The sequence below is a fragment of the Dipodomys merriami genome, unplaced genomic scaffold (assembly GCF_024711535.1).
Source record: "Dipodomys merriami isolate MVZ:Mamm:240054 unplaced genomic scaffold, mDipMer1.0.p SCAF_1, whole genome shotgun sequence".
Taxonomy (NCBI): domain Eukaryota; kingdom Metazoa; phylum Chordata; class Mammalia; order Rodentia; family Heteromyidae; genus Dipodomys; species Dipodomys merriami.
In genome coordinates this window covers 5,381,160-5,395,544 of record NW_027202270.1, presented here as the reverse complement: position 1 = coordinate 5,395,544, position 14,385 = coordinate 5,381,160, and the positions used below count along the sequence as shown (strand labels likewise).

Below are 14,385 nucleotides of genomic sequence, written 5' to 3'. Positions count from 1 at the left end.
ATCACGAGCCACAGCTCCACTTCTGGCCTTTTGGAGGTTCATTGGAGAGAAGAGTCTCCCAGACTTTCCTGCCTGCGCTGATGTTGAAACCTGTTCCTTATGAGTAGCTAGGATTCCAGGTAGGAGCCACCAGGGCTGGGAAGGTGGCTCAGTGGTAGAGCGCTTGCCTTGTATGCATGAGGCCCTGGTTCGATTCCTCAGCACCACATAAGCAAAAAGAAAAAAGCTGGAAGTGGGGCTGTGACTCAAGTGGTAGAGCACTAGCCTTGAGCTGAAGAGCTGAGGGACAGCGTCCATGCCCAGAGTTCAGGGCCCACAACTGGACCCCCCGCCCCCCCCAAAAAAAACAACCAAGTAGGAGCCACCAGTGCTCAGCTGTCTCCTGCCTTTTAATCTAACGAAACAATGTGTGTTTTTTTAATAGAAGATTCAACACATAGCTGGTCGCTGGTGGCTTATGCCTGTAATCCTAGCTACTCAGGAGGCTGAAATATGAGGATCCCAATTGAAAGCCAGCCCAGGCAAGAAAGTTCAGGAGACTATTATCTCCAATAAACTCCCAGAAAACAAAAAGTGGCACTGTGGCTCAAGTGGTAGAGCCTGGTCTTGAGCTGAAGAGCTCAGGTATAGCGCTCATGCCCAGAGTTCAAGCCCTACAACCGACAAAAAAAATTTAAACACATTAAAATATAATTTCATTATTACTAACGTGTTATCCAGAGGGTTGCCACTTTGTGTCAGGTAATAAGTACAATTCTTTTTGGTGCTTCCTTCCTTAGCTTTCCTGCAGTTTTTCCCTCCCATCCCTGCCCACAAGTTCACTTTCCACAACGTATACTGAATCCCATGACTGCATTTGTTCACCCTCCCTCCTTCCATTAACACACTCCCTTTTGTCCCCTTAAAAAGAAAAAACAAAAACAAAAAATCCCCAGCAGCAAAACAAAGCACCACCAGCAGCAGCAACACCACGAAGCGGGATCTGTTTTGACCACTAATATTTTAAATGTTCAGCGGAGTTACACCTTTAGGTTCCTCCCTTAAAAATATCTTCCTTCAGCCGGGCGCTGGTGGCTCACGCCTGTAATCCTAGCTACTCAGGAGGCTGAGATCTGAGGATCGCGGTTCAAAGCCAGCCCGGGCAGGAGAGACCGTGAGACTCCTATCTCCAATAAACCACTAGAAAACCGGAAGTGGTGCTGTAGCTCAAGTGGTAGAGCGCTCGCCTTGAGCTGAAGAGCTGAGGGACAGCGCCCAGGCCCAGAGTTCAAGCCCCACAGCCGACAAAAAAAAAAAAAAAAAAAAAAAAAAAAAAAAAAAAAAAAAAATCTTCCTTCAGTCTAACTATTTGTGTGTGAATGCCTGGAGTCCTGTACAAGCTATTATGACCAGTTGTATTTTAGATTTAGTTTTGAGGGTGATTCCAACATTCCAGAGTTTCCCTCAAATGTTTTCTAGGAGTTTTATATTTTCTGGTTTTTAAAGTGTTTAGTCCATTTTGAATTTTTATATAGGGTATAAGATGAGTTGAAGTTTACTCTTCTTCATGTGGATTTTCAAGTTTTCCATTATCATTTATTGACGAACCGATCCTCTCCCCAATACATATTCTTGATTTCTCTCTGGAAAATCAATTTTGTGTGTGTGTGTGAGTTGTGGGGTTTCAACTCTGGGCCTGGGCGCTGTACCTCGGCTCTTCAGCTCAAGGCTAGTGCTCTACCACTTGAGCCACTGTGCCACTTTCAGTTTTTTTTTCTGCTTATGTGGTGCTGAGGAATCTAATCCAGGGCCTCATGCATGCAAGGCAAGCACTCTTCCACTGAGCCACCTTCCCAGCCCTGGAAAATCAGCTGTGCTCGGTCAAGGCTGCTGTTGAAGGTTCTTGTTTGTCAGCTCAAACACTGCGTTCTTCATCTCAAAAAGTTCTACTGGTTGCTTCTTTTATTGTCTTCTGTTGTCCAACTGGATTTTTCCATGTATTGCTTTTGCATTCTTTTCTATTTTTTTTTTTTTTGTCTGTTGTTGGGCTTGATCTCTGGGCCTGGGTGCTGTCTCTCAGCTCTTCAGCTCCAGGCTAGCGCCCTACCACCTGAGCCACAGCGCCACTTCTGTTTTCTGATGGTTAATTGAAGATAAGAGTCTCACAGATTTTCCTGCTTGAGCTGGCTTTGATCTGCAATGCACTCCTGAACAGCTAGGATTTCAGGTGTGAGCCACCAGCACCCATTTGAAATATTCTCTCTCTCTCTCTCTCTTTTTTAAAATTACATTCCTTGCAATTCTTTCTTTCAAGTTTTGAATTGTTTTGTGCCAGTTCTTTAATTGTGCACTAGCAAGTGTGTAAACTCACCCTCGTAGAAAGGTGTACACGCAATTTACATATTTATGTATAATTTTCAAGTTGTGTTTTTATTATTACTTTTTCTGGTCGGTAGTGGGCTTGAACTCTGGGCCCCACTGTTGTCCCTCAGCTCTTCAGCTTAAGGCTAGCCCTCTACCACTTGAGCCACAGCACCACTTCTGGCTTTTTTTGCTCATGAATGAGTTACTGGGTTTGATTCCTTGGCACCACATAAGCAAAAAAAACCAGAAGTGGTGCCGAGGAATGAAACCCAGTACCTCATTCATGAGTGGCAAGCACTCTACTACTGAGCCACCTTCTCAGCCCCTTATTACTATTTTTATTACTAGTTTTGAGGAAAATGTTGAAAAACATCACAATAAATGCAATCTCTTCTTGCTATATGGATGTTATCAAATGTAGGTTAATGACTGAACAATTCTGTATGTAACTTTCTCAATGTGTACATATATGTACATTTTGTACATATATATGTAATAGAAATTCTTATGGTTATTTTTTGAAAAGAAATTTTGTGTGTTTGTGTGCGTGTGTTTGTGTGTGTGCAACACATGTGTGCACACACTGGTGTTGAGGCTTGAACAAGGGTCTTGTGTTCCATCATTTTATCCATGCTTCCAGTCCCAAATCATAGACCTTTATATGATATTACTTATAAAGTTTTTTTCTGTTTGAATAATTGCATGGAAGCCATAGTTTTTAAACAACTAGTATTGCTAGGTACTTAGGAATTTTCCAGTTTTCTTTCATCAATAAGACTTATTTTTATCTACTCAATATTTTTATGTGCTGATCCTGGGTCTTTAACTCAGGAGTCTGTGTGCTATCCCTGAGCATTTTTTGCTCAAGGCAAGTGGTCTTTGGCTTGAGCCACAGCAATACTTCCAGGTATTTTGGTAGTTAATTGGAGATAAGAGTTTCACAGACTTTCCTGCCTGAGATTGCTTCAAACTGTGATTCTTAGATTTCAGCCTCCTGAGTAGCTAGAATTATATGCAGAGCCACTAGCAACTGGCAAAACTTAAATATTTAACATTTTTGTAAAAAAGGAAAATGTTTCCCTATTTTTGGCTTCATCTCAGTAGGCCAGCGCCCTACGAGTAGAGTAACTGGATTAAACATTGTATACCTATAAAATATATTTATAAATGTGAGAAGTAACATCAGATCTTTACATTATGATCAACAGTATCTGAGAAGTTTAGTTTGTTCATTATCCTCCCTGGATGTTCATGTTACCAAACTTATGAAGTTTTGTTAAGTGTGTGTGTATGTGTGTCTGTGTGTGGTGCGTGTGTGTGCGTGTGTGTGTGTGTGTGTGTGTGTGTGTGTGTGTGTGTGTGTGTGTGTGTGTGTGTACTGGTCTTGGGGCTTGAAGTCAGAGCTTCAGTGCTATCCCTGAGCTTGTTTTGCTCAAAGCTAGTGCTCTACCACTTGAGCCAGCTCTTCCTCTGGCTGGTTTTGGTAGTTTATTGACAACAGGCGTCTCACAGACTTTCCTGCCAGGGCTGGCTTCAAAGTGTAAGCCTCAGATCTCAGCTTCCTGAGTAGCAAGGGCCATAGGTATGAGCCTCCACTGGCAAGTTTTCTTACTTGACTGGTGAAAAATTCCACATGGCTACTCCATTTTTCACAGACTTATTGGTTGTCTGAATTTCCTCTCTTAGGAGTTATATACCACCATTCCTTTACCATCTTATAGAACTATTTATTGTTTTAGTAACTAATTGCTCTCAGCTTCTTCCTGATGATTAAGTATATTAACACTTTTAAATGAGTTGTGACTATTTTCCATCTTTGGAGGAGTCAGTCTGGTGAATTTTATCTTTAAATGATTTTTAGATTTCAACTTGCTTACTCATTTCCAAGGCCAAAGTGTCTCTGTGTTTTCCCTAGGCTACATGTAAAGCTCTTAAGTCCTCTAGTGCTGCAGCCCTGCTTTGTGATTTATCCAGGGAGGTCTCTCAACTACACAGTGAAAGCAATGGGTTTTGTGTGATTTCCCCAAGCAGAGTCCATTGTCCTCATGTCATCCAATGAGATCTCATTATATGGCCATGGAGTTGAAACACATCTTTATCATTTAATTTTCTGTGTTTCTTTGCACCTGCTTGTCAACCCTCACTTTTTCTTACTGTGTTATTTTCCTACCCATGGGGCAATACCATGTTTTGATGAAGTAACTTTGTAGTAAATTTTAATGCCTGTGAGACATGCTATTCTTTCTCTCTAAGATTTCTTGGTGATTCTTGTAATGTATTCTCAGTCATAACAACTTGCTTTGAAAATTAAACTGATTGTTTTGTTTCATTCTAAAAAAACCCCAAACACACCATTACATTGATTAATGTTAGTAATGAATAATAGTAGCTAGTAAAATATACTATTAGGGCTCTGTTACTATTACCTTAAGTGATTTTTTTTCTAGCTTGAGGAAGATAAGTATACTTTGCTCTTGTGTTTTCCTACCCAAATGTTCTCTTTTAAATTATTCCAATCTTCCTTTATGTCCATCAATAAAATTTTATAGCTAAATTTTATTACCATTTTGCATCTACTGTATCTCATTCATAGAGATTTAGTGTTTTGAAAGTGACTGTGCAAAAGGTAATTTTTCTTTAACTTTATTCTGAACTGGTTATAAATAAGGTCCAGTGTTGGGTTTTGCATATTTATCTTGGATCTAGTTTAGTTCCTAATTTCAATGATTAGTCTTTAACATTTGTTAGATATGTGATATCAACTGCAGATAATTTTTCCACCCGGCATTTGTATGACTTACTTTCATTAGTTGGGACATATAGTTCTAAAACATTATAAATTGTATTGTGGTTCCAGGCAGTTTAAACTGGGATTCTGTCATTTGCACTTGAAAATGTCTTGACATATGTAAGAATAATATTCTTAGCAATGCACAGTGTCTAATTTCTAGGAAAGCATTTCATGTCTAATCTCATTATATGATTTTATTTTATGTATTTTTATTTTTTGGATAGTCTTAGGGCTTGAACAGGGCCTGGGCACTGTCCCTGAGCTTCTTTTATTTTGCTCAAGGCTATCACTCTACCACTTCAGTCACAGCAACACTTTCAGCATTTTCTGTTTATATATGACTGAGGAATTGAACCCAGGGGCTTTATGCATGCTAGGCAAGCACGCTACCACTAAGCCACATTCCTATCCACCATATAATTTTATTAGGGATGTATTATGCTTTTTATTATATATATTTTTATTGTGAAAATACTGTACAGAGGGTTTACAGTTATATGAGTAAGGTAATGAGTACATTTCCTATGGGGCATTGTTACCTCCTCCTTTGTTTTCCCCCTACCATCCCTTCCCTCTCCACCTTCCCAACTCCTCCCTTCCCCCGCAAGTTGTGAAGTTCGTTTTCATCGTGTTGTCTTGTACATATCGTTTTTACAATGGCTCAACCTGTATCTTTGTTTCAGCTTATTCATTTTTTTTAAAATCTGTGGTTCTAGTCTCTTTGAAAGCACAGCAGAATTTGGAACTGTGATATCATTTTCTCTCATAGATTGATATGTTGTTTAAAAGTGAATTTTCAGCCCAAGGGAGAAAAAGTGAGATAGTACTCTTTCTAAAAGGATGGGACACTACAGTAGATGTGTGGAAATGAGGCACAGCTCTTTGCTCTTGGCTGAGCATTTTTTTTTTTTGGGGTCCGGTCGTGGGGCCTGAACTCTGGGACTGGGCGCTGTCCCTCAACTCTTCAGCTCAAGGCTAGTACTCTACCACTTGAGCCACAGCGCCACTTCCGGCTTTTATTCTTTTTGCTTATGTGGTGCTGAGGAATTGAACCCAGGGCCTCATGCATGCAAGGCAAGCGCTCCACCACTGAGCCACCTTCCTAGCTCTTGGCTAGCCTTTTCAAAAGCTTCAATCTAGCCTGGCTATAGTGGCGCATGCCTTTAATCCTAGCTACTCAGGAAACTCAGATCTGAGGATCACGGTTCAAAACCAGCCTGGACAGGAAAGTCATGAGACTCTTATTTCCAATTAACCACCAGAAAATCAGAAATGGTGCTGTGGCTCAAGTGGTAGAGCACTAGCCTTGAGCTGAAGAGTTCAGGCCCAGAGTTCAAGCTCTATGACCTAATAAAACCCCACAAAACCCAACACACACACACACACACACAAAGCTTCAGTCCCCCTTGTCTTCCACCAAGAAAGCACCAAGTACCATCCAGGCCCCACCAACACCCTTGGGTACAGACAACTGCCTGAACCAGTACCTAGTTCAGAGTGACCCATTGGTGACCTGAGAGATTTTATATGACTCACATTGTAGCTGCATCTATAATATATTGTTGCATTGAGTCATAGAGATTTTCATGTCTATGTATGGTTATGTGTATAGAAATAAAATATATGGTTTTATATATCTATCAAAAGAGCTCCATGTAGGTAAGTTTTTATCCACTATATATTTATGAGTATCATGAAGGTGAAATTCACAAAGTGTAATTGAGTTCCAAAGGGAACCCTTTGGCTGATAATCTGGAGCACAAAAAAGTCCATTTTTCATTGGAAAAATCTATGATCTGCATGTATTTCTCTGCCCTTGTTTCTGGTGGGCAGTCTATTGCTGGGAAAACCACATAGGTTTGTATTGTGGGACAATAGGAGTCCTGGTCTGAATCTCATTTCTTTGTTTGAAGAGATGGAAAGAAAGAAGGAATTGAGAGAGAATGCTCATGCATGCGTGTGTGTGTGTGTGTGTGTGTGTGTGTGTGTGTGTGTGTGTGTGTGTGTGTGTGTGTGTGTTGCATGTAGTTCTGGTTTTTGAGGGGCTACGCAACAGATTTCCCTGAGGGCTTCCTCTAACAAAATAGTCCTCATTATTTGTGATCCTGTTAGGTACTTTAACAGGAGTGCCAGAATCATTCTTAAGGAGAATGTTAAAATAGATTTACCACGAAAGACTGTGCACAGTCTCTTGCAACTTTCAGAGAGTTTCCTTAGAATTGAGTACTTGGTCCAGATGGAAGGAATTCAGCTCTGATTTTTGGAATCCAGGGCAGTTGTAGGTCTGGAGACAGCTGTTAGGATGCACTTACACAGCACTAGACAATCTGAGCTTCCCCAGGTACCTCCTCTGTATACTTGGCTGCCTTCCTGTGTCGACAGGAAGTTGTTTGGAAATGCCTGGCCTCTGGCTGGTCAGAATAGCAGTGACATTTCCCTGGGTATTTGCCAGTATGTCTCATGATCGAATCCTCTAGCAGGAGCGAACTCGTTTTGTTGCCTCGGATAGCGTTGCAGAATAGTGTCTAGTTGGTCATTTGTTCTTTGTTTAGCATTACTATTCCTTCATTGGATCACTACCTATGGAGAGCCTCTGTGAGCCTCTGTGGTGAGTGCTGGGGATATGGCCATGATCAAATGAGCTTGGCTTTGCCTGGTAGACTTTTGTCTAATGGAGAGGCAGATGTACGTGAGTGAGTTACAAGCTATGAAATGTACTCTGAAAGAAGATTATGGCCTGCAAGCAGGACTAATGGGGTGTGCATGTGTGGGGATGTGTCTAGGACTGGGAGGAGTGAAGGGAACTGCTCCCTGTGTGCTTTCCAGAAGCCTAGAACTGGCTTGTGCTTCACTGTCAGTTGACTTGTTGCAGTGCTCATTCTGTTTGATGGGATGAGGTGATACCCAATCATAGAATTGCAAGTAAGAGCCAGTTACCTTCTCTAGCCTATTTTTTTGTCTTCTATTTATTATTATTGGGGGGGGGATAGTTGAGAAGTGTAAACGAGTTCTGAGACCAGAAATCTATTCTACTTGTAGTAGTCAACCTTGTTTTCCTTGCAAAGAGGTAGAAGGTTAAAATGTCCTCTTCCATAGGCAGCAAGCCTTTGTCCCCCCTGGGAAAAGTGGGCCTGGCTGTGAGGCAGTGGGTGGATGTCAGTGGCTCACTTGTGTCCCTTGCTCTGCCTCCCCCGGAAAGATGTATTAAAGTTCTTTCCAGTGCCTTCAGAAGGTGTCCTTAGTGGGCCTAGAGTCATTACAGTTGTAAGTAGTTAAGTGGAGATCACCATAAGACCCCCCGCCCCCATAGGACTTTGATAAAGATATGGGCCCAGGAGGAAGGGGAAGAGGAGGCAGGGCCAGGTGAGGCTCCAGCCTACAAAGAAGCAGCACAGATAGCAGCCAACACCAGAAGCTAGGGGACAGGCTGGAGCATGCTCCTCCTCCACAGTCTTAGAGAGAAGGCCATGCTGTCCTCAGCCCTCCATCCTCCAAAGCTGTAAGGATGTGGGCCTCCCAGCCGGTTCTGCGCTGTCTGAGTCTTGTTCTGTTGTTGTTGTTGTTTGTTTGTACCTTTGGCCACTTGAGCCACAAGCATTTGAATGTGTATCACCCTGCTGTTTTTCCACCATATGCATGTCCACAGTTTCTTCCCTCTGTTTGAAAATTATGAAATATATTTTATTATAAAGGTGCTGTGCAGAGGGGTTACCGTTACATAAGTTAGGTAAAGAGGACATTTCTTTTTGGACCATTAACTCCTTCCCTTGCTCTCTCCCAGTTTTTCCTTCCTATCTCACCCATAGCTTGTATCGTTCATTTTCAACATAGTGTCTAGTGAGTACCACTGCTGCATGTCTTCCCAATTTTATTTGCTTTCATCATACTTCTTCTGTTCCTGTACTTTACTTGTTCATTGGATAGGGCTAGATCTTTGGTTCATAAACATACATATATATATATATATATTTATATGTTATACATGTGTACATGTATATGTATATAGAAGCCACTGGCCTAGTATGAAGGATGTAGTGGAGCATCTTAGTGTCAGAGGTCACGACATCGTGATACTGGTGCCTAGAGTGAATTTGCTTTTGAAAGAGTCCCAGCACTACACAAGAAAAATTTATTCTGGCTTGCTGGGTTTACATATATCTTGAAGCTAAGTGTGTAGTACCCAGAGTCTTGGAGCCCCTGTAGACCACCAGAGACCTTGGACAATGCAAGCGGCAAAGAGTCGTTTATTAACGAACTCACCAGCATGGACCTCATGCACACCATTGTAGGGGTGCTAGTAAGAGGCCCTGAACACAGGGTTACAGCACCTTTCATACATTTTAAGGTAGGGGCAGGGCCCCAGTAGACACTCACAGCAAATCACTATGCCACGCAGGAAATTTTGTAACACTCTTTATAAAATGATTGGCGGGGGGATGGTTGCTTTGGATGATAAGGGTAGGGGGAATTTTCATAGTTACAGGCTTGCGATTGGTTGACATTTGGCCTAGTTTGCTGGTCCTGCCAGTTGGTCATTATCTCGGGGTCCAGTTCCCAGAGGAGGATCCGCAATATATGTTAGCCATTGTTCCGGACTCTGGGAATGTCTGGGGCTTGAGGTCACGGCGGTTACATTCTTTAGAGTTTGTTGACACAGACCTATCTTTATACTTTAACGTTAGCAAAAGCAAGTTACAGAAGCGAAGTCAGCAGTTAGTGACTGCAAAATGGTGAACATAATTCTCAGTTCTTCAAGTGTGTATATGAGTAGTTTGCCATGTGATAACACAGTGTAATCAGAGTAGACACTCAGAAATCGTGACTTCTGTGTGCTCTCCATTTGGAGTATTTTGTAATTTTTTTGAAATATTTTTGGACATAAATAAAACCAAGGTACAAAAGAAAAAGAAAAATCTATGCAGTGCCTTTTGACGAGGGTGAGCGAAGCACCGTTTCCACCTCTTTGGGAATCACCACTTTGACAATAGATCGCTCCTGACAGCCGCTCAGACCGAGTACTGAAACCACATGTTTGTGATCGACATGTCCTTCTTCAACTGCCAGAGCCTCCTGAAGGACTCTGCCACCCTGAAGTTCCTCAGGGAGACCAAGCTCGATGCTCTGTTCACAGACCCAGCCTTGCCCTGTGGTGTGATCCTGGCCGAGTACCTGGGACTGCCCTCCGGGTACCTCTTCAGGGGCTTCTCCTGCTCCCTGGAGCATTCATTTAGCCAGAGCCCAAACCCTGTGTCCTACATCCCCAGAGCTACACCATGTTCTCAGACCTCATTCTCATCACCTCAGTGAGGAGGCCACGATTGGGCATCTCCCAGTCTTTCCTTGGAGATTGAGTGCCAATTTCATTTTGAGTAAGAAGTTTTTGATGGACTTTAGATAAAGTCCAAGTGTTTTGGGAGACAATTCAGTACTAGGAACTTTATTCAAGTTTAGTTTAGCTCTCCATCTTTCTACAGTGTCAAAGTCCAAATCCATTACTGAATAATCCTTTCAGTAGGGGGCATGCTTCTCCCCAAGGTAAAGGATATTAAAACTTCTTACTTGGGTAAAATAAATGAGAGATAATGGCAGATGAAGCTCATTTCTCATTAATCTTTTGAGTAAATCTTTAGCAGCAACTAGGCTTTTCTGTACAGATGTGTGTATGCACTTTATCCACAGTATGTTTTGTATTTGCCCTTACTGCACCTTCTGTACAGTGTCTAACTGTAGGCTTGGTGTGGGCTGTAGGCTTGGTGTGGGCTGCATTTCCCATGGCTTCTGCAGTTTTGCCTTCACTCCTTCCTGTGTGTGCCTGTCTGCTGCTGGCCTCAGGCTCTGCCCAGGCAGGCAAGCTACTGGTGGTGCCCATGCATGGCAGCCACTGGTTGTCCATGCGCTCTGTGGTGGAGAAACTCATCCACCGAGGGCATGAGGTGGTTGCAGTTGTGCCGGAGGTGATTTGGCAGCCGGGACGCTCACTGAACTTCACAGTGAAGATGTACTCAACTTCTCATACGCGAGACAATATGGACCAGAAGTTCAAGGATTTTGCTGATGCTCAGTGGAAAACTCGGGATAACAATATGTTTGCTCTAGCAACAGGTTCTTCTAAAGTTTTTTTTGATATCACTTTTTCACGCTGTAAGAGTTTGTTTAATGACAAAGAACTGATAGAGTATCTACGTGAGAATTCTTTTGATGCAGTGTTCCTGGATCCTTTTGACATGTGTGGCTTAATTGTTGCCAGGTATTTTTCACTCCCGTCTGTGTTGTTTTCCAGAATAGCATTTTGCTCTAATCTTGAAGAAGGAACCCAGTGCCCCAGTCCTCCTTCTTATGTTCCCAGATGGTTCCAGGGCTTCTCACACGCTATGACTTTAAGAGAGAGAGTGTGGAACCACATTTCCCTCCTGACAGAACATCTATTTTGTCCCATATTTTTTGAAAAAGCCATAGAAGCTGCCTCTGAGATTCTCCAGACCCCGGTCACTACATATGATCTGTTCAGCCAAGTGTCGATTTGGTTGTTAAGAACTGACTTTGTCTTGGACTTTCCCAGACCTGTGATGCCCAACATGGTCTACGTTGGTGGAATCAACTGCCACCGGGGAAAGCCACTGCCGAAGGTAGGACTTTTCTCTTTTGGGGGGTGTTTCTCCTTTATCTCCAACAGCCTGAGCTTCAGGGTTAGGTGGTTTAATCTGGGGTCTCTGAGTTTCTGAGGTAGGTGCTCGTAGCGGTGCAGTGTCCTCATCACGTTGCTTTCCTGGCTCCGCGGTTCTATTCAGTGTGTTTGCGTTTTTGTTTCAGTGTCCAAGTTTTGAGATTTCTTTCCTGATTTCTTTCGTGTCCCACTGATGATTCAAACATCTGTGTTCAATCTTTATCTCTTTGAATAGCATGTGTCGTGTTCCTTGATACTGATTTCTAATACGATCTTTATTCTATTATGGATATAGAAATCTGAAAGTTGAATTGTGTTTTGTGAAGTTTGTTTTATGGCTTAGGATATGATCTGGTTTGGCAAAGGTACTGTGGGCACCTGAGAATTTTCAATTCTTCTTTAAACACAGGGCATTATTCCACAGGTGGCTAAATTTATATGTCACCGAGGGTGTTGTTGAGTTGTAATGTGTCTGTGTTGAATTTTTTTAACCAGAACATTCTATCTTATGATCAGATTGGGCCATTGGGCTCAACCACAAATGTTGTGTCTTGACTTTTGTATTTATGATTAGTAACATTTGTTTTATCAACTTGGGATATGCTAACACTGAGTGTATATATATTTATAATGGCTATAAGTTCTTGATGAATTGCCCCTCTGTTAATATACACTGACATTCTTTACCTCTTCTGACTAATTTCTACTTGAATTTTCTATCTATACTAAAAATGTAAATTCTTTTTTTTTTGTACTTCAGCTTGATAGTGTGTCTTTTTCCAACTTCTCATTGTTTTGTGTGTATGCGTGTATGTGTGCTGGTCCTGGGTCTTGAACTCATGTCCTGGATGCTGTCCCTGAGCTTTTGTACTCAAGGCTGGCACTCTATCACTTGAGCCCCAGCTACACTTTTGGCCTTTGGTGGTTCATTGGAGAGAAGAGTCTCCCAGACTTTCCTGCCTGCGCTGATGTTGAAACCTGTTCCTTAGATCTCAGCCTGCTGAGTAGATAGGATTCCAAGTAGAAGCCACCAGTGTCCAGCTGTCTCCTGCCTTTTAATCCAGCGAAACAATGTTTGTTTTTAAATAGAAAATTCAACACATAGCTGGTCATTGGTGGCTCACACCTGTAATCCTAGCTACTCAGGAGGCTGAAATCTGAGGATCCCTGTTGAAAGCCAGCCCAGGCAGGAAAGTCCAGGAGACTCTTATCTCCAATAAACTCCCAGAAAACAAAAAGTGGCACTGTGGCTCAAGTGGTAGAGCTTGGCCTTGAGCTGAAGAGCTCAGGTATAGCGCCCATGCTCAGAGTTCAAGCCCTACAACCGACAAAAAAATTTAAACACATTAAAAGATAATTTCATTATTAGTAATGTGTTATCCAGAGGGTTGCACTTAATGTCAGGTAATAAGTACAATTCTTTTTGGTGCTTCCTACCTGCAGTTTTTCCCTCCCACCCGTGCCCACAAGTTCACTTTCCACACAATGTATACTGAATCCCATGACTGCATTTGTTCACCCTCCCTCCTTCCATTAAGCAAATTCCCTTTTGTCCCCTTAAAAAGAAAAAACAAAACAAACAAAAAATCCCCAGCAGCAAAACAAAGCACCACCACCAGCAGCACCACAACTAAGAATAACAACAAAAAGCCATGCTTCCATTTTCTGGGATCTGTTTTGACCAGTAATATTTTAAGTGTTCAGAGGAGTTACACGTTTAGGATCCTCCCTTTAAATTATCTTCCTTCAGTCTGACTATTTGTGTGTGAATGCCTGGAGTCCTGTACAAACTATCATGTCCAGTTGTATTTTAGATTTAGCTTTGAGGGTGATTCCAACATTCCAGAGTTTCCCTCAAATGTTTTCTAGGAGTTTTATATTTTCTGGTCTTCAAAGTGTTTAGTGCATTTTGAATTGATTTTTATATAGAGTATAAAATGAGTCCAAGTTCACTCTTCTTCATGTGGATTTTCAAGGTTTCTATGATCATTTATTGACAAACTGATCCTCTCCCCATAACATATTCTTGATTTCTCTTTGGAAAATCAGTTTTGTGTGTGTGCATGTGTGTGAGTTGTGGGGTTTGAACTCTGGGCCTGGGCCCTGTCCATCAGCTCTTCAGCTCAAGGCTAGTGCTCTACACTTGAGCCACAGTGCCACTTCCAGCTTTTTGTTTTTTTGTTTTTTTTTTCCTGCTTATGTGGTGCCGAGGAATCAAGCCCAGGGCCTCATACATGCAAGGCAAGCGCTCTTCCACTGAGCCACCTTCCCACCCTGGAAAATCAGCTGTGCTCGGTCAAGGCTGCTGTTGAAGGTTCTTGTTTGTCAGCTCAAACACTGCGTTCTTCATCTCAAAAAGTTCTACTGTGTGCTCCTTTTATCGTCTTCTTGTCCAACTGGCTTTTTCCATGTATTGCTTTCCAAATGTCATCATATATGTGTCCATATATTCTTTTCAATTTTTTTTTGTCTGTTGTTGAGCTTGATCTCTGGGCCTGGGTGCTGTCCCTCAGCTCTTCAGCTCCAGGCTAGCGCTCTACCACGTGAGCCACAACACCACTTCTGTTTTCTTATGGTTAATTGAAGA

At 42.1% G+C, this 14,385-nt stretch overlaps 1 protein-coding gene across 2 annotated transcripts in view; it reads left to right on the top strand.

Moving 5' to 3' along the window:
* The window catches only part of LOC138820744 (UDP-glucuronosyltransferase 1-6-like), a 144,078-nt gene that overhangs the window by 20,336 nt on the left and 109,357 nt on the right, over positions 1-14,385 (top strand). The window contains exon 1 of one of the 2 annotated variants that reach the window (XM_070012963.1): positions 10,906-11,760. The exons of the other annotated variant lie outside the window; for it this stretch is intronic. Within the exon in view, the coding sequence (XP_069869064.1) occupies positions 10,906-11,760 (855 nt within the window). Of the gene's footprint in view, positions 1-10,905; positions 11,761-14,385 lie in introns of those variants that run through there. 2 annotated transcript variants of the gene reach the window in all.